At 42.9% G+C, this 17652-nt stretch overlaps 2 protein-coding genes across 3 annotated transcripts in view; one reads left to right on the forward strand and one right to left on the reverse strand.

Moving 5' to 3' along the window:
- The window catches only part of lrp1ab (low density lipoprotein receptor-related protein 1Ab), an 86648-nt gene that overhangs the window by 22604 nt on the left and 46392 nt on the right, over nucleotides 1–17652 (reverse strand). For both annotated transcript variants that reach the window (XM_035656906.1, XM_035656907.1), the window contains exons 14-41: nucleotides 17408–17597; nucleotides 17188–17310; nucleotides 16738–16878; nucleotides 16182–16307; nucleotides 15297–15413; nucleotides 15100–15180; nucleotides 14834–15001; nucleotides 13480–13662; nucleotides 12762–12959; nucleotides 12428–12673; nucleotides 11892–12089; nucleotides 10442–10646; nucleotides 10121–10285; nucleotides 9624–9868; nucleotides 8599–8730; nucleotides 7374–7601; nucleotides 7064–7238; nucleotides 6793–6887; nucleotides 6498–6647; nucleotides 6199–6339; nucleotides 5857–5985; nucleotides 5635–5766; nucleotides 5379–5513; nucleotides 5157–5286; nucleotides 4876–5002; nucleotides 4163–4314; nucleotides 3884–4008; nucleotides 3225–3599 (exon numbers count right to left, since the gene is read on the reverse strand). In XM_035656906.1, coding sequence (XP_035512799.1) covers nucleotides 3225–3599; nucleotides 3884–4008; nucleotides 4163–4314; nucleotides 4876–5002; nucleotides 5157–5286; nucleotides 5379–5513; nucleotides 5635–5766; nucleotides 5857–5985; nucleotides 6199–6339; nucleotides 6498–6647; nucleotides 6793–6887; nucleotides 7064–7238; nucleotides 7374–7601; nucleotides 8599–8730; nucleotides 9624–9868; nucleotides 10121–10285; nucleotides 10442–10646; nucleotides 11892–12089; nucleotides 12428–12673; nucleotides 12762–12959; nucleotides 13480–13662; nucleotides 14834–15001; nucleotides 15100–15180; nucleotides 15297–15413; nucleotides 16182–16307; nucleotides 16738–16878; nucleotides 17188–17310; nucleotides 17408–17597 — 4612 coding nt within the window. The remainder of the gene's footprint in view (nucleotides 1–3224; nucleotides 3600–3883; nucleotides 4009–4162; nucleotides 4315–4875; nucleotides 5003–5156; nucleotides 5287–5378; nucleotides 5514–5634; nucleotides 5767–5856; nucleotides 5986–6198; nucleotides 6340–6497; nucleotides 6648–6792; nucleotides 6888–7063; nucleotides 7239–7373; nucleotides 7602–8598; nucleotides 8731–9623; nucleotides 9869–10120; nucleotides 10286–10441; nucleotides 10647–11891; nucleotides 12090–12427; nucleotides 12674–12761; nucleotides 12960–13479; nucleotides 13663–14833; nucleotides 15002–15099; nucleotides 15181–15296; nucleotides 15414–16181; nucleotides 16308–16737; nucleotides 16879–17187; nucleotides 17311–17407; nucleotides 17598–17652) is intronic.
- Nucleotides 865–1902, forward strand: LOC118324552 (galanin receptor type 1). Its single transcript, XM_035656965.1, has one exon. It carries the CDS (start codon nucleotides 865–867, stop codon nucleotides 1900–1902), a length of 1038 nt encoding a protein of 345 aa, XP_035512858.1.

Raw genomic sequence — 17652 nt, forward strand, 5'->3', positions numbered from 1 at the left:
TCATGTTAATTGTATAGTAACTTTTCTGCTGGTGAAGTCTAAAGGGTTGCAAATTGAGCTTCTAAATGGATAAGATGCCTCCTGCCGCGGTGACCACTTAGCATCAAGTAGCATTGACTGCTTTTAAAGTGGAATGTCTGTTAGCAACCACTGGGATGAATTTGTCCTCTGTATTGATTTTTTGAAACCAGGCAACACAGAGTAACTGTTGCACTGACATCTCTCCGGATTTGACCCAATCTGCTCTTCCTTGGATAATGAAGGACATGCTGATGCAGCCAAGGAAAAGCCAGTGTGCAAAGGACTGCTACTTAAGGTCATGTTTCTACTTTTTTTTCCTGAGTAAAACTGGATAACAGCACAAGAAAGAAGTCTTTCTGAGATTTTCAGATGAGAAGAGTGCCATATCTAATCATCTTTGATTAGTTACAATTTTTTTTCAACAGCTGGAAAACAGTGAGAACGACACAGAGGGAGAGGCACATTTTGAGAGGGACTCACCCTGAGCATGTGTGCCTCAAAAGGCAGTGGACTTAAACACTAGATTATCTCTGGGTACTTGAAATGAATGAATTCCAACTGCTACAAGTAAATATATGCTGTCTATTTTCTTTTCCTGCGAGAGCACATATTATGAATGTCAATGAAGAAGTCAACTGTCCGGTGCCATCTTAACTGCTTAACTAATTGCTATCATTATGAGAGTACTTAATGGAGTGTGGTCATACCTGTGATTAATACAATATAAGACATGAACTGGAGCCAACAGATGCATCACCCAGACACTGTGTGAACATGCTGTTCTGATACTCAACATTAACAGGCCATTAGATTAATTAGTAAATTGACTTTTATTGTGAATGCATGGAGACTTTGGGGCAGCAAGTAAACAGCAGTGGCCTTGGCCAGATGAACAGGGCAGATGAAGCTTTGATTAAGACCGTGGTGCCAATCTTGGACGGACTAATTCTAGTGACTGGCTTGGTGGGCCAAACCCTGGTCATCACCATTCTTACTGGCAGGAGGAGGAAAGAAAGTCAACCCCCGCATGGTACAGACACCCTGCTGCTGGCTCTGAGTGCTGCTGACCTGCTGCTGCTGCTCTGCCTGCCCTTCCACACATCTGCCATCACCCTGGGCTTCTGGCCTTTCGGCAGTTTCCTGTGCAAGGCCATCAGCTTCCTGGGTGTGGCATGCTCAGCTGCTTCAGTCTTTACCCTCGCCGCTTTGGCTGTGACACGTTACCTGACAGTGGTGCACCCCACCTGGGCATATCGTTCGAGAATGCACCGTCGCATAAAGCTGACAGTAGCTCTGCTCTGGGTCCCCGCCGCGGCCTTGGCAGCGCCGCAGTTTGCCTTCCGCACAGTTACCGCATCCAGCGCTGTGTACTGTTTTGCCTTCCTGTCTGACTTCAGCCAGCTGGTCTACAGCATCGCCCTATTCCTGTTCGGCTTCGCTTTACCACTGGCCATCATTGTAATGATGTATGCCAAGATCTACTGTTTTCTTCGACATGCACGGCTGCTGGGGAACGCTCCCCAGCTGGAGCGCTACCAGAGCCAGGTCACTCACACTTCAGCTCTCCTGGTCCTTGTTTTCACTCTCCTCTGGCTGCCCTCCTATGCCCTCATGTTCTCCTTCATTGGAGGAACCATAACAGGCTCACCTGGCTACAATATCATTGCCCTCCTAGCCAGACTGCTGGCTTCCTCAGTAGCAGTGGTAAACCCTGTCCTGTATGGGTTTATGTCTCAGAAGTTTAGACGAGACTTACTAGAGCTGGGGAGAGAACGCTGGGTATGGTGCAAAAGTTGTCTGATTGACTGCCCTCATGTGATGAGCAGGGACATGGTACAGCCCTTTGAGTTGGACACAACCTCAGAAAGAGGCCAAAACTGACTCTTGAGCTAAAAAGAAAACACTTCTACATCATTACTTACTTAATCTTGGACCTAGGGTAGGCAATATTGCTTAAGAAAAATATCATGAAATTAATTAATATATATGTAAATATTTATATATGTATGAAAATGTATGCAAGATTACATATATAGAACTAAGTGATGTTAAATGCAATTAACTTCATTCCATATTTATGTATTGAATCAGGTAAAACCTTTCATGAACTAAAAACCTAATTTTGTTTGTTTTTAAAAACAATTTGTGATATTGATGAGGTGGGGTGTTTGCTCAGCCCAAAGGATACTAAAATACAAAACCCCTGCCACAGACTGTTTAACCTGCTGCCATATGGCAAGTGATACAGAGGTATCCGCTACCGTACCACCAGACTACAACGCAGCTTCTTTCCTTTTTTTTTGGGTGTGTAGTATAAAGGGACTACAGCTGGTAATTCCCTGTACAACCCTGTATTGTACAGTGATACATAAATGAACCTTGAACACTGAACCTATAGAATGTAATAAAACAGTGACACAATTAAAAATATAATCACGTTATTATTCTACAAGTCAATATATGATTATATTGTTTTATTGCCTTAAGTCTTATCTGAAATTGATAACACTCCTCTAACCTCAGCAGTGTTAAATTCTCCATCAACTGGAATACATTTTGTCATTGGTGGATGAAAAACTGATGTGTAAAAACTGGCCATCATTTGTTGTCAGTATCTATTCAAAACCCTGATCTCAATGCAACATCAATAAACACACTAACCCCATGCACTTTAATTGTTTTCCTGTCTTTACTATTAAAGAATTAATGTTTTGAATATTGCTTGCTATGAACAGCTTTGGTCCAGGGCTTTTAAATGTGATGCTTTTCTGGATGGAGTTCAACAACCTACTCTTGAATCATTTAAAGAGAGTGGGATTTAAAAGACACTTCAGTGTTGAAACAAGCAAAAAGCACAGTGTGTGTGTGTGTTTGTCTGTGCAAGTGTGTCTTCAAGTGGCAGCCCTAAGTGATGTCAATCTCTGGTTGAGAAGCTGCAGCTGTGTGTAAATTACAGTGGATCCTCCTGGGTGCTGGTGTTGTCAAAATGCGAGATGATGGCTGTTTACAGTGTTGAGGAGATGAGGGACAACATTCAATTATTAATGGACAGGATAGAAGAAATAGTACCACAAGGCAACAGAGCTGAAATATATGTAGAGAGATGGAGTTGCGGAAAAGTTTAGGTGAATGCTTAGCAGCATTTTGTGGCTTTTCTGAGGTGTAGAAAAGAAATTACATGTGATTGATGACTCCATACTTACTGTCCACTACAATCTTGCGGTCTGTGCCATCGTCATTGATCTGCTGGATGTTGCCAAAGTGGATGTCGCTGAAGAAGATGCGGTTGGCTCCCTTCCCTCCACCACCATGATAGTCAAAGCTGAGGGCGATGACGTTCTTCATGTGGTCAGGGTCCTCAAAAGGCTTTATCGGCGCGTTGAGGTTTGTCTCATCAGACAGGTGGATGCTCTTCAGTATGGTACGCTCAGAGTAGAGCAGGTATCCGTCATAGTCGCGGCAACTGCGGTTGTCCTCTGCCAGCATGCCATGAGCACAGGCGCAGGTGTGCTCAGTGTTGCCACGGAAAAGACACAGCTGTTCACAGCCGCCGTTGTTGTCTTTGCAGACATTGGTGCCTGGGGAGAGTGTGACACGTTTATGAGGTGTGTTGTTAAACAAATAATGAGCCTGGTTAAACACAGCATTTCATCGATTCCTGGGGGGTGTTGATTAAGTTGGGTGGTAAAAGTTGTTTATCATTGTGTGTGTGAAGGCTTGTTTTGTATACATGTGAGGACCATCTGAAGGCAGGCAGCCCACTGGTCTTGTAAGAAAGGTTTTACCAAACTTCACAGCATAAAGGATTTTGGGGGGTTTGGGATTATGTTTAGGAGTGTGTGTGCTTTGTGTGTGTTCCTACCTTGCTGCCTGGCCCTGTTGAAAACCTTGATGTCTTTCAGCTGCACACCAATGCCAGTCCTGAGCTGCACAGCATCTGTAGCATTGTCTTTGTTGCCTCTCTTAATGGAGCCATTGGCATGAGTCCTAAACAAAAGACAACAAAACCGTTGAGTCAAATAACAGCATGATACAATATGAAATTTTCCACATGACTTAAAAGCTGTCATAAATTAACAAGTATAACTACATAATGGAAAAAGATGGTTCAATAAACAAATTAATTAACTACTGAATGGACCTGTCACTCCAATAGATGTATTCCTCGAAGACAGACACAGCAAACATGTCCATGTTGTTGTTGGCCAGCACCAGCTCCCTGTTCTCTCCGGTCTCCAGGTTGATACGCTCAATCTTGTCCGTTCTGGCATCGCACCAATAAAGCAAACCCTCCTGTGGGACAAAACAGAAATAAAATAGTGTTGATTATTCAGGAAAGGTCACATTTTCAAAATTAAAATCAAACCAAAGAGGTTTTCAGGAGACTGGCTTGCTGGTACACTCATTCATAAACTCATAGAAGTAATAGAAATCATTCTAATGCCCCTTTTAGCTTGTTTGCCACAGCACCTAATGTTTTACTTCACTGTAGGATTTATAGGTGGGATTTTAGATGATCAGCATTAGCATATATATAAGCTACGTATATCTGTCAGATAAGGTAATATGGGGGACTGGCAGAATTTACACAGAATCATTTAAAACTATAATTGAGGCAACATTAAGTAGAGTTAATTACATATTAAAATTTAAATTAATTTTAAGAAACCACAGGGCAACAAATGAACCATTACTATAATTTAATCAGTAAAAATATATAAAAATAATATGAATAAATCTCTTTGCATAAAGAAAAAGCTGACCAATGTACCAGTCTCTGGAAAACTCACAGTATATTTGACATAGACAAACATAGGAAGGAAAAGGAAATATATGATTTTCTGTGTTTCACACCTCGTAGTCGATGGAGATTCCATTAGGCCAACTGATGCTTACATTGACCAGGACCAACCTCCCTGTGCCATCCAATCTAGAGCGCTCAATACGAGGGTACTGACCCCACTCAGTCCAGAACAGATACCTGCACACAGGGACACAGACACACACACACACAAGAGGCTTTAAAAGTGCATTTTACAAATGTAGTAGCATGGTTTAAACTACATTGGAAGTGCAGTACCTAAAGGCAGCAGTATTACAGAAGGCAGAATTTAACTGTTGGCAATAAGCCTTACCCTTTAACTGGGTGGACAGTGATGGCTCTAGGTTTGTCCAGGCCCTGGGAAATTACTACATAGCGGAAGGAGCCATTCAGCCTGGCCACCTCGATCACGTCAAAGCCCTGGTCAGTCCAGTAAATATTTCCTATAAAAAAACACAGATTCAAATCAGCTACATGCTCATTTATCTATTACAAGTAGAATTAAAATATGATTTTAAATCTGTTATGACTAGACCTGCTATCCAGTCAACGGTGATGCCCTCCACCCTGCCAATGCCGTTGGTGACCACATCTTCTCTCCATGTCTGGTCTCTCTTAGCCCTGCTGATGGTGCTCAGGCCCATGTCCACCCAGTAGATGGTGTCATTCTCTGAAAACAAAAAGACCTTTTGTGTCAGCCTATAACTACTCACTTTACTGAGATAACGACAGCTTTAAAATGTCACTCAAGTGAGGCCATCTAGTAACTGACGTCCGTCAGTGTCACTCACCAGCGTGGAAGTCGATGCCGACGGCCAAGGAGGTGCCAGACACTGGCACCAAGGCGTCAGATTTGTCTGCCGGGTCCAGTGGAATTCCTCTGATTCCCTCATGAACAGAGTAAAGCAGGAAAGAGCCCATACCTGCTCAGAGACAGGACAATACATTTTTGTTTTTAGGACACGCACTGCATTCCTACTGTATGTGTGACTGTAGCTCTGAAGCAGTCTCACCTTCACAGGACTGCTGTCCCGTCTTCAGGCTGTATCCAGCAGTGCACATGCAGGCCCTGGTTGTTGGTGAGGTAGGCAGACAAAGCTGGGAACAGTCTCCATTGTTGTTACTGCAGAGGTTGATACCCGCTAAAGGAAAAGGAAAAGATCAGTGAGGCCCAAAAAGTAAGAAAAATATTTTTATTTCCTAGTTTTATGTCAAATAAGGCACTAAATTGGTGTGTTTTATCTCCACCTCAAAACATGAGGCTCAAGTGAATTTGATATAAACTTTTCCAAATTATATAGAATTACTGTTTGACTAACTTCTGACATAAACATAAGCAGTAACATTTTTATTACCTTTCTGCACATCCTCATCATAGATCCTCATGTGCATCATAGGGGAGGTATTGTTTCGCAAAACCTTCCAGTTTCCTCCATCATTCTTGTCACATGTTCCTATCTGGTCAGTTCCCTGGTCTGCCCACCAAAGCTTGTCTCCTACAGTGAGGGAAATGGATTCATATATTCGTATCTTATTCTTTTGAGATATTGATGTCTTTTAAAATATAAACGGTAATATGTTATAACTATTGACTTTCAGATCAGGATTTGAATACAAAGAGGATAAATTTGAAGTATCTCCTTTTTCATCTTACCCATAATAGCCAGGGCTGTAGCCTTGGTAAGTTTGCCTCTAGCACCTTCCAGGATCTCCAGTTTAGTTCCATCTAGCTGACAGTGGTTAATGGTGCTGTTTCCTGAGCTGATCCAGTACAGCTGCTCTTTTTCATAGTCAATAGAGAGGCCTGAGTGGAAATAATAATGATGCTATTATAGATATAAATCATAACATAACATGCTTAATCTCTGCTTTCACCCTGTAGAGTTAAACAGAGATTGAGTATTATTTTGCAGTCAGTTATTCTTGGCAAGAGAGGTACATCTGCTCACCTACTGGTCCTTTTTGATTGGTGAAAAGTGTGGTGTGGTTGCTACCATCCATGTTAGCCATGCTTATGTTGTCCCCATCAGTCCAGTACAGCTTCCTTAAGGAGGGAAATGCATGTTATAAGACATGGAGAGGGAGCTGAAATCTCTTAGAGATTAGAGACTTAGTATAGAGACTTGGACATTGAGTGAAATGCAAAACAGAGAAAGAGCATCACAGAGTATTAAGATCTCAAACTGAATGCAGGCCTAACTGACTGGAAAGAAGACTCACCCCAGTAGAGGATGCAGCACCAGACAGTGGGGCTTGTCTAAGCCCTGGATGACAGCATTCTTGAAAGATCCATCCAGCCTGGCCACATTGATCTGCTTCTTATTGGCATCATAGCTGGTCCAGAAGAGGTTTCTGGATACCCAGTCTACTGCCAGCCCGTGAGCATTGGGAAGGTCTGTGAAATGTTAGGACCACAATGGAAAATGTTTTATTTTCAGACAGATACAGAAAGATTTAACTAAAATCTGAAATAAAAACAAAGAATGAAAAAAGAAATAGGAATGACACATTTTCTTGGAATCGTTCTTACCAGCAGACACAACAGTCTCCACCCCTGTGCCATTAATGAAAGCCCTCTTGATTGTCTGTGTTCGGACATCTGACCAGTAGATGCGATGCTCCACAGCGTCATAGTCCACCACTGTCACGTTGTCAATATCCGGCACAGTGAAGGAGATGATGTAGTTGTAGTAGGGGTTGTCAATGTCTACACCCCGGATCTCGATCTGACGAGCATATAGAAGGAACTTCCGGGACTCTGGGAAAAAAAAAAAACAATGAAAAGAAAACACTGAGCATACGAAAGACTTTCATCAGTTCTATTGCATTTTTATAAATGATTAAGTTATCTATAAATGGAGGGATGAAAAAAGATAAGAAAACCAAATGCATACAGAATAAGTTAGTTGCTTAACTAACATCAGTTTTTCACATGTGCAAGTCCAATATTCCAAATCCACTTTTGTCCTATCAATATTCATTCATTAATACATTGTGATTATGGTTAGTTAAGTTTAGGCTTCTCATTGTAGTAGCCAAACAATCAAAGGGTGGAGCTAGCTGGATCCCAGGGGACAGTGACACAAGAGAGTCAAAATGACCAGTCAGTAACATGTTGCCCTTGTCAGGACTCAATTACCTCCTGGGAGATGGGAGGTGGAGACTACCAATGATCCCTCTATATAAAAAAATTCATACCTCATTTTAACTGGTAGTTTATGTGGTGTGTTAGAGTTCAAAGTTTGGCTGGCACTTCAAAATCATTTGTCCTGCATCAGACACCCTTTATTTCAATTATCTTTACACAGCTGAGATTAGGACTGTGCTGTAGAATGTGCAATACACACATTCACAAATCCCCACAGCTACCCCTCAAAACCATCATGAAACCCACTCATGAAATCACATAGCAATAAATGAAGACCTCAGCGCATCACTTGTGACAGCCTTTTATATGAAATGAAATGGAAATGAGTGAAGAAGGCCGTGTGGCACAAACAGAGGAGATGTAATCAGATCTTCTGTCATGAGAGATGACAGCTAATGACATTGATGTCAAGTTCGGGGGCTGAGCACGCCGTAGCAATCATGACAGTCGTGAGAAAAGATTCCTGCAAACAAAGAGCCTGTTTCTTGCTCCTTGACGAGGTGGATTTTTTATGAAAGCGCTGAGTGTACACACTAGGTCTGAGTATTTTTAGTGAGAAAAAAAAAAGTCCTTAGGAGCGTGTGTGTTTGTGAGTAACAGTCTTTACCTTTGCAGGTGCGTTTGTCAGGTTGCAGCTTCATGAGGTGAGGGCAGGCACAGGAGAAGGTCTGGTTGAAGTTGATGAGACAGAGGTGGGAGCAAGGGCTTTTACCATCACTGGTGGCACACGGGTTAGGAGCTGAAAGAAAGAACAAGTCAGAGGAAATGGAAGAGAGAAAGACCCACAAAAAGACAGAGGAGATGTGGTATGTGAAAGATGCACAGAGAGGGAGAGTATTTCTTTTAGGGCTCACAATGTGTTCTGCAGATTACTGGTCATATATTTACAAAAAGCATCTCCAAAAAATTCACAAAAATCTTATACAATCTAGTGTCAGACTAAGCCACATGTTTAATGCTGTTTCCAAAGTATCACAGTCAAGTCATTTTAATGGACCTCTCAATCGATGGACCCTCAAGGAAAGTGAGAGTGTCTACCAGACATTGTCAACACAGCTTGTTGCCTCATCACTGTCATGGGCATTCGTTGCAGCTGTCAATCAACAATTCTGTGAGATCTCTCTTTTCCTGCCTCCAATTACAGGACCCAGTGCCTCTCTGTTTCCCATACACCCTTGGGATCAACACGGCCATTGGCTACTAAACATCAAGGTGACAGTTCAATGTGACAGAATACTGCAAAATACTTAAGATCATCTTGTCAATCATGTGTGTGTGTCTGTGAGATCAACACATGACATTTAAGTCACAGGAGGAGGGTTTTATTTCCTACCCAGCCGGTGGGAAATGCCAAACACTGAGGCGACTTTTTGATCAACGAGGCAGCAGGAGGTGTCCAAATTGCTGCTGGTGTGAGGAGACAACATGTCTCACAGCGGTAAAAGGTCAGCTGTCTTTGGAGAATGAGAGTCGTGAATCAATACGGTCAAAGAAGGAACTGTGAGCTTGTTGCCACTCTCCTTTGAGTTAAGCCTAAATCAGTCAGACTTGCCAACAGGCAGGGGTAAATATGAGATATGGGGTCTTTATCTTTGTGAGTGTTTATGTGTACGTGCCTGGCATGCAACCTACCCTGGGGTTGTCTCGACGGGTGATAGACCTGCAAGTCGAAGGGCTGTGTGTTGGTGCGCTGGACTACAGTAACGTTGTGTCCTGTCCATTTGTTGGCTTTGGCTAGAGTGTTAGTCCTCCAGTCAGTCCAGTAGACCTCGCCTCCATACATGGTGACAGCAAAGGGGTGGGACAAATACTCATGACCCCGCAACACTTCAATCAGCCCAGAGCCGTCGTACATTGCAGAGTAGATAGCATCTGACCTGGAGAGGTATTAAGGCAGAGATTAAGGCAGGGATAACATGTGCATCAGTTTAAGTATATGCATGATGCTAGATGAGTCTGTACTTTTTATGCAGTTTTACATAAGCAAAGCACATCTGCATGTTTATTAAAAAATTAATAACGGCAAGCAAGGAGAAAAAAGACTGAGCGAATTGGTGATGTAATGAGTGAGTGGGTGGATGCAGTGCAATGGGAGCACTCTGTATATTCAGACTAGTGGCAAATCCTACCTGGCATCAATCCAGACAATGCGTCTTTCCATGTAGTCCACAGTGAGTCCGTTGGGCCAGCCACCACTGCCTGTTTCCCTGTGAATGGTACGTCTGCCTTCACCACTCATCGATGCTGCTTCAATTCTGGGCAGACTGGCATCCCAGTCTGTCCAAAATAGAATACTGCCGACAGAAAATAAAACAATATGTGTAAAGCGTTGTCACGTGAGAACATATCAGTTTCACAGAAAATAGGAGGAATATATTATAATTTTATTGGAAATGTCCATTTTCTGAAAGAAGATTATAGATCTGAATTGCTAGATCTGTGCTTTTTACCCATCTCGAGGGTCTAGTGCGATGGCCCTTGGGTGCTCCACTTCCCCAGCCAGCAGGGTGGTTCTCATGGTCCCATCCAGTTTGGCCACCTCAATCTGGTCCAGGTTGCTCTCCACCCAATAGATGTTTCCTGCTATCCAGTCCACAGCCAGGCCCTCTGGAGTAGCCAGTCCATACTGGATCACCACCTCAAAACTGGTCAGGGCTGAATGGGACAGAGAGAGAAAAAGGGAAAGCTAGGATGGTATTTGTTTCTTTATTATGTATTTGACAACTCAAAAGCAGAAAAAGGGACCAATATTGTAATTTTGTAGTAAGTAATGTCTGTGATTTTAAATAGAAAAATAGTTGTTGTAATTAAGCTAATTTAGTGTAATAGCTTGGCTCTGCTTTCACTGAAGAGAGCAAAACTCCAGCCAGCACATATGGCTCATTGCAAAAAAAAAAAAAAAAAGAACCCTGATAAACAACGAATTGTTTTGGATTCTTTACTCTTGTGGAATCTGTCAGTGCACTGCTGCTGTGTCCGTTAATGTGGCTTTGACCAGTGCTATCTTCCCAACCCCACTGCCCCACTTCTAAGAAAACAAACATCCAACAACAGATCCCCTGCTCTTTTTATGATTTCCCAGAAACGGGCTCTCATGAAGTACAAACCAAACTGTGTGATCATTTCTGGCTGTGGACGATAAGACAAGTTCTTCACAAGGCCTTCCAGTAGTAATTAGAGAGAGAAGGACAAGCCTTCTCCACAGTTTGCTTAAAGGAATGCTGGAGTTACGGTTGCCTTTCTGTGTGTATGTGTGGGTAGTATGCCAACAACTTAGGAGATTCTGAAACAGCTTCAGTAACAAGCAGCAGGGGCTGATCTATGAGTTGGTCACAATGTCTCTGCTCAGGAGCCCTATTTTGATGGTGAAGTTGAAGGGCTGGGAACTGTAACTGCAGTGTGTTGTGCCTCCTACGCTACATCAGTGTTCTGGCTGCAGTCACGCACAGCGAGTACTAAGACAAATGGGAAGAGACAAAGCCTTCCGTGTGCCCCCTAAGTGCTGTGCTGGGAACACAACCTTGATTGGCAAGGAAACCTGGGGTTTTGGAGCAGGAAAGGCCGGCCATGACCTGGGAGATTTATTCAGGGTCACAGACCACCACTGCTGACCACAGACTCTTTTTAAAAACAATTTGCTCTGAGAAATTATGGTGCATTTGTGCTCAGCGGAAGTTAATTTCCGAGAAATGCTCAGTCAAAAGCATAAATATGATTTGGTATCTCAGAGGGAACAATCCACTTTACCATTTTTATTTTACTTACACAAAGATGACCCTGAAAAATGAACATATTACTATGTAAATTAGACTGTTCTTTGTGGCAATTCATTCCACCACCCCATTTATCTTTCTGCTTAATCTAAAATTACTGAAAGCTGTAGCTAACTGGCAGCCTCACCTCCATTTTCAGACAGTTTCCCACGGTAGATCTTGTCTTCCACGACATCAGTCCAGTACAGGGTGCTCTCGTTGAGGTGGAAGTCCAAGGCGATGGTGTTCCTCAGGCCTGGTACCAGCACACTGAACTCCCCCTTATGAAGCTCAATCCGTCTGATCTCATGGCGGTTGGAGAAGATGATGAAAGGTTTGAAGGGATCTGAAGGCAAAGAAGTTGTACCCGCCGAAGTGTTAGAGGTTCAACACAATAAATCTCATCTCAAAGCACAGATTTACGAAACCCCCTTGTTGGTCTTGGATCAAATTCTGCCACAGCTGTCTCTGTGATATCTCCCCTCCATCTATATATAAAAAACTCAATAACTGAAGGAGTTTGCTGCTCATTTTCTGAAGAAAAATTATACAGTAGAATCAGTATTGTAGTGCTTCTTCAGCACATGAAAATACTTTTGCTCTCAATCTGAAGCCAAAAACAAATTCTTCAGTTTGTAGGAGAAAATAAACTCTTTATGCCAAAAGGGCCCTGCTTTTTATTACCAGTGCTTTTGCAACTCTCCATGTCAGACTCCAGCTCCCAGCCGTCATAGCAGGAGCACTTGACGCTGGATTTCTCTTGCTCGCACTTCTGGCTACATTTGAGGTGTTTGGCACAGAAGCTCTGGATCTGGCAGGTCTTGTTGTCGGCTCCCAGCTCCATGCCCAGGGGACAAGAACACATGAAGCCTTCCCCAGGAATGATGCTGCAGTTGTGGCTACAACCACCGTTGTCCAACGCACACAAGTCTGCAGGCAAGAAACAGAGATTAAAGGGGTTGGAACTATATCTAAGACAGAGTTGGAAGGTTTTTGGTGTGTGTGAAGAATGTTTTACCACAGAGTTTCTCGTCAGAGCCATCCGGACAATCATCAGTGCCATCACACAGCTTCTCAGCAGGCAGACAGATGGAGTCATTGGTAGCACACATGTGGTGAGACAACTTGCACACCAACGCCTCGCAGTTGTCCTCATCCGAGTTGTCCTCACAGTCACTGTCACCATCACACACCCAGGCCTTGCTGATGCAGCGAGCTGTCCAGATCACAAGATGTTAATTCTCAGCTTGTGTCATTTTAACAGCAGCATTTTTAACAGCAAAAGTTCAGACCACTAATCATTTGATCTCAAATAAATCATCGGCGATCAGTGGATTTGCTCAGGAAGGGAAAGTGAATTCAACTGACATGCAAATTTAAGCTGCCGACCTATCGCAAATCATCAAGACAGTCCTGACCTTTAAGGGAATGGAGAGAACTGGAGAGTCCAAAATGGAGGAAGCTTGTAGTATCCAATTTTATGCAAGCAACGGTAATAACTTTCCTCATTGCCACAAATTAAACTAGCAACAAAGAGCAACCACCACATGATGGATACCCAAATAAATTGCCAGGTGTCACTTTCTGGTGTGACCAGGCACTTATTTGTTCTTACCTGTTAGAGAATAAGACCCTACTTGTACTAACACAAAGACATTGCATCTTTAGCTGACATTGTCAAAAAAGTTAAATCACTCTTAAATTCTGGTACTTAAGCCAGCTGAAAACATCCTCACCAGAGTCTCTGCAGCTAAACTTGACTGCTGGGTCACACATGTGGGTCACACCCTCGCAGTTACTCTCATCACTCAGGTCCATACAGTCTGTGTCCCCGTCACAGCGCCAGCGCATGGGAATGCACAGGCCATCCATCCGGCACTGGAACTCATCTACATGGCAGCCGCCTGGAGGACGGGTAGCTGGAGAGAAAACAGCACGACAAAGTGTGATAGTTAGCCAAGAAAAAAGATGAAGTGTGCAGTTTAGCCAATGTCAGAGAAGCAATAAAACTCCAGTAGAAGTCAGCAACTGAAAAATAACTGGACTGGAATCACAACCAGCAAACATGTGCACAGACCACACATACAAAAACTGAGAGGAGAAAGAATAGGCCATTCTATTCATTAATTAATGTGTAGGTACACTGGGATGCTGGGTTAACAACCTGACACTGAGCCAAGTTAAACAACAATGACACACACAGCTCACTGACTGATGTCACAGACAGATTAAAGGCACCAGTGGAGAGGTGGCACAATGACATCCCCTCATAGCAAAGGTCAGCTCTTGGCACTGCTAAAGCAGGAAATAGGCCCGGGGACCTTTCAGCACAGGACTACAATTTACAGGACGAGAAGGCGATAGTATGGCTTTTTTATTTCAGCTAATGACTTCCAGACGGTAAGCCAAGAGAGCCCACAAACACACTCACAAGCAGACACACACACACACAGAGAGTACAGATTGCTCATTAGACCAACAGGTCACGCAGGGCCCCATTTTTGCATGCCGGGACTTGACAGCGGTTGGCTGTGTTTCTGCACGGATCAAACAGTACATACAACATCAGAACACACACAGTGTACAGGAGCGGATGTTTCTAGGCAGACCAACTACTGAAGAAAGAGTGCGACACTCACTGTTACAAACAGTGGATAACCAGCAAAACTCAACGTTCCAAATCAGCCCAACATGGCCTTCAGCTATTTTAAACGCAATACATGTAAATTCATATCACTGTAGCCAAGTCAAAACATCTGTGCCATTTGCACAACTCCAAAGAGTTTAATTGTTATCTAACCACAAAACATAATCACATCCTGAACAGAGCAACAGAGAGGATTTGCTGTAAATGATAAGTGGAAGCCAAAGGGCAGGCAGGGGCATGCAGAGCAGAGGAACCAGGACAGGGAGGAGGGTGATCCCATCCTCATTATAACAACCGCTTTACAACTGCAAACAGCAACACATAAACATAGTGAAATACAATACATGCCATTGTGATGAGAGCTTTAACTGGCAGAAGTACAAATAAAATCCCTTAAAAAGCAGTGCTATTTCAGTTTGCCAACCACAGTATCGTTTCCTTACCCTGGTTTGTACAGTTGGCGTGAGTCTCGTCACTGTAGTCTCCACAGTCATTGTCGCCGTCACAGGTCCAGTATTCTGGGATGCAGCGGCCACTGTTACATTTAAACTGGACACTGGAGCAGGAATGGCTGCAACCAGCTTCATCACTGTTATCCCCACAGTCATTGTCTGTACATGAGCACACACAAGATTTTAAGATTTAAGTCACTGGATTTTTTTTAAATACAGCTTCATGAGAGGTGAAGGTAGTCTCATAAGATGATTACCGTTGTCACACCGCCAGTTGATGTTGATGCAGCGTCCATTGGCGCAGGTGAACTGGGTCAGAGGGAAGCAGGTTGGGTAGGCTGAAGAGCAGTCAAGAGAAAATACAAAAATAAATTGTAAGCATACTACATGTCTCAAACTAAACTATGTGCCATTTAAGAAAAATTAACAATATGAAGATGCGGTTAAGACTCACCACAGGAGTCTGGTTCATCTGAGCGGTCTCCACAGTCGTCATCCAGGTCACATGTCCAGGAGATGGGGATGCAGCGCCCACTGGCACAAGGGTACTGGTTTGGTGGGCATGTGCGAGCTGGCGAGGGAACAAGGTGTAAAACAGTTAAATGCGGTAAAGGTCCTCCTTCTTCTTCTAATATGCCGGACTCAACATCCAAGCTTGCAATATTTCATCACTTTAAAAAAAAGACATCCTCAAAGATATAAAAAAGATTACAACCTAATTTTCCAAATTTGTTTGCTACAAGAATTACTTAAAATCACTTGTAGCCCCAAAACAGCACACTCCTTTCATCTTAATTAGGTTAAAGACAGTTTGTAATCCCCTTCAATTTATTTGAGACACTAAGAACGCCCTTACAAAAGCAAATGTTGTTAGCCAAGGACCATCACTGTGTTTCAGCCCATTATCATTGATGCTGTAAATCAATACATCCTCCTGGACTGTTGGTAAAAATCCTGCTTGCATCTGCCCCACTAATTGTAACTAAATTAACTCCATGCTAACAGATCCCAATATGTCTGGTTTAGTTGCCTCCCCAAAGTTTCACTAGTCCAGTGTTTCTCTCTCACTTTTCATTTCTTTCTTAACCTCAATATAGATGCAAAAAACACCAATATAAAATATATATATGAGATCTATATACACATAAACCGTCATCACCTAAGAACAATAAAAATCCCTTGCTGCAGATCATGAATAAAACCATACAGTGTTGTACTGTATATGCATTTGCCCAAGCTGCTACACAGGTAAGACAATCAAATCCTGTATCTTACAAATCAAAAGATAAAAGAAAAACTGTAATGCTCTCAAAATTAAAAAGAACAGCTTTGTGCATACCTGAGCAGGTGGTGTTAGATTCATCTTCATCATTGCCACAGTCATTGTCGCCATCACACAGCCATCGCAGGGGGATACAGCGGTTGTTCTGGCATTTGAAACGGTCAGCTGGGCAAGTGTGCTGGTCTGGGGGAAAAAAATAAAGCATACATCAACATTTCACATTTAAAACTAAATTAAATAAACTATTTTGTATTTTTTTTTTTAAAACACCATCTGCCTGGTATATTAACGGTTTCTGTGTTTGATATACTTTTCAACTTGCAAAATAATCCTAAAATAATCCATGTTTCAAACCTTCAAGTATGTCACTTTAAATGAAGTATAAGAAAGAGAAGAATATCCAAGACAAATATGAGTCCCTGGTTGTTACTATCGCCTGATGAGAAGAAAGCTGGCCAGTGAAATTACAGCCACATTACACTGCATGGAAAGAGACAATCTTGGAAACTGTAGTTTGCGCTCTGTCGGTTCGCGTTAGCTAAGACCCTTAAACAGTACTTTTTGTTTATCTGTGTGTTGCTGTGTAACCATGACAATGACGTGGCAGACTTACGGCAGAGCTCAGGGGCCTCATCGCTGTTGTCCAGACAATCGTTGTCCCCGTCACACTTCCAGCGCTCTTGGATGCAGCGGTTGTTCTTGCAGGCAAACTCCCCGGGCTGGCACTGGGGCGGGGGCACGTAGGAGGGGTTGGCTGGAGATGAGATCAGGGGTAGGAGCAGAAACAGATGGGCCATTGAGACAAGGGCTGAGCACCAAAACAAAACAAAGCTTTTTGGTGTGTAGGTCAGCTTTCATCTCTGTTAAAGCTGCAAAAATATTGGTGGAGGCTTTCTAAAACTTCTCTCCAGATTTGGCAAAGACAGCGTATAGTATAGCTTGCAAATGGAAAGTACAGCTTAGAATTCTCTAACAGCCTACACTCCTACAGAGTAATGCACTTTCCATAACCTTCCACATGGATCTTTGGTAAAACCGTTCAAATGGTAAGGCTGCTAAGTACCTCTGCAGGTTACATTATCGACGTCAAGGATTTGATCGTCAGCACAGCCACAGGACCTGCCATCAGGAATAGCAAGGCACAGACTGCTACAGCCACCATTGTTAACTCGACACACATTGGAGCCTAAGTGAAAAGAGAAACCAAGAAGAATATTATGCTCATATTTTACTTATTAGCAAGTCATAAAGTAAGAATGAATGAAAGTAGAAGGGAGATATACCTTGCTGCTGGTGTGCATCATACACTCTGATCTCAAAGATCGGTGGCCTCTCGTTGCGGAGTAGGGTCACAGTCTTAGTGATCTGGTCCAGTTTGTAGATGCTGCCGCCTCGGTATTCATTCCAGAAAAGAAATTGTTTGTAATGACATAAGCCGAAGGCATGGTTAAGCTCCTGCCCCTCATACACCACCTGTTAATGCAGGAAAGAGACGGGGGTTGGATCTCCAAATATTACCAACAACATT

The sequence above is a fragment of the Morone saxatilis genome, unplaced genomic scaffold (genome assembly GCF_004916995.1).
Source record: "Morone saxatilis isolate NCDOM2014 unplaced genomic scaffold, NCSU_SB_2.0 Contig15, whole genome shotgun sequence".
Classification (NCBI taxonomy): domain Eukaryota; kingdom Metazoa; phylum Chordata; class Actinopteri; family Moronidae; genus Morone; species Morone saxatilis.

Coding starts and splice junctions, on each gene's coding strand:
- LOC118324552 (XM_035656965.1), top strand. CDS start 865: ATGGAGACTTTGGGGCAGCAAGTAAACAGCAGTGGCCTTGGCCAGATG.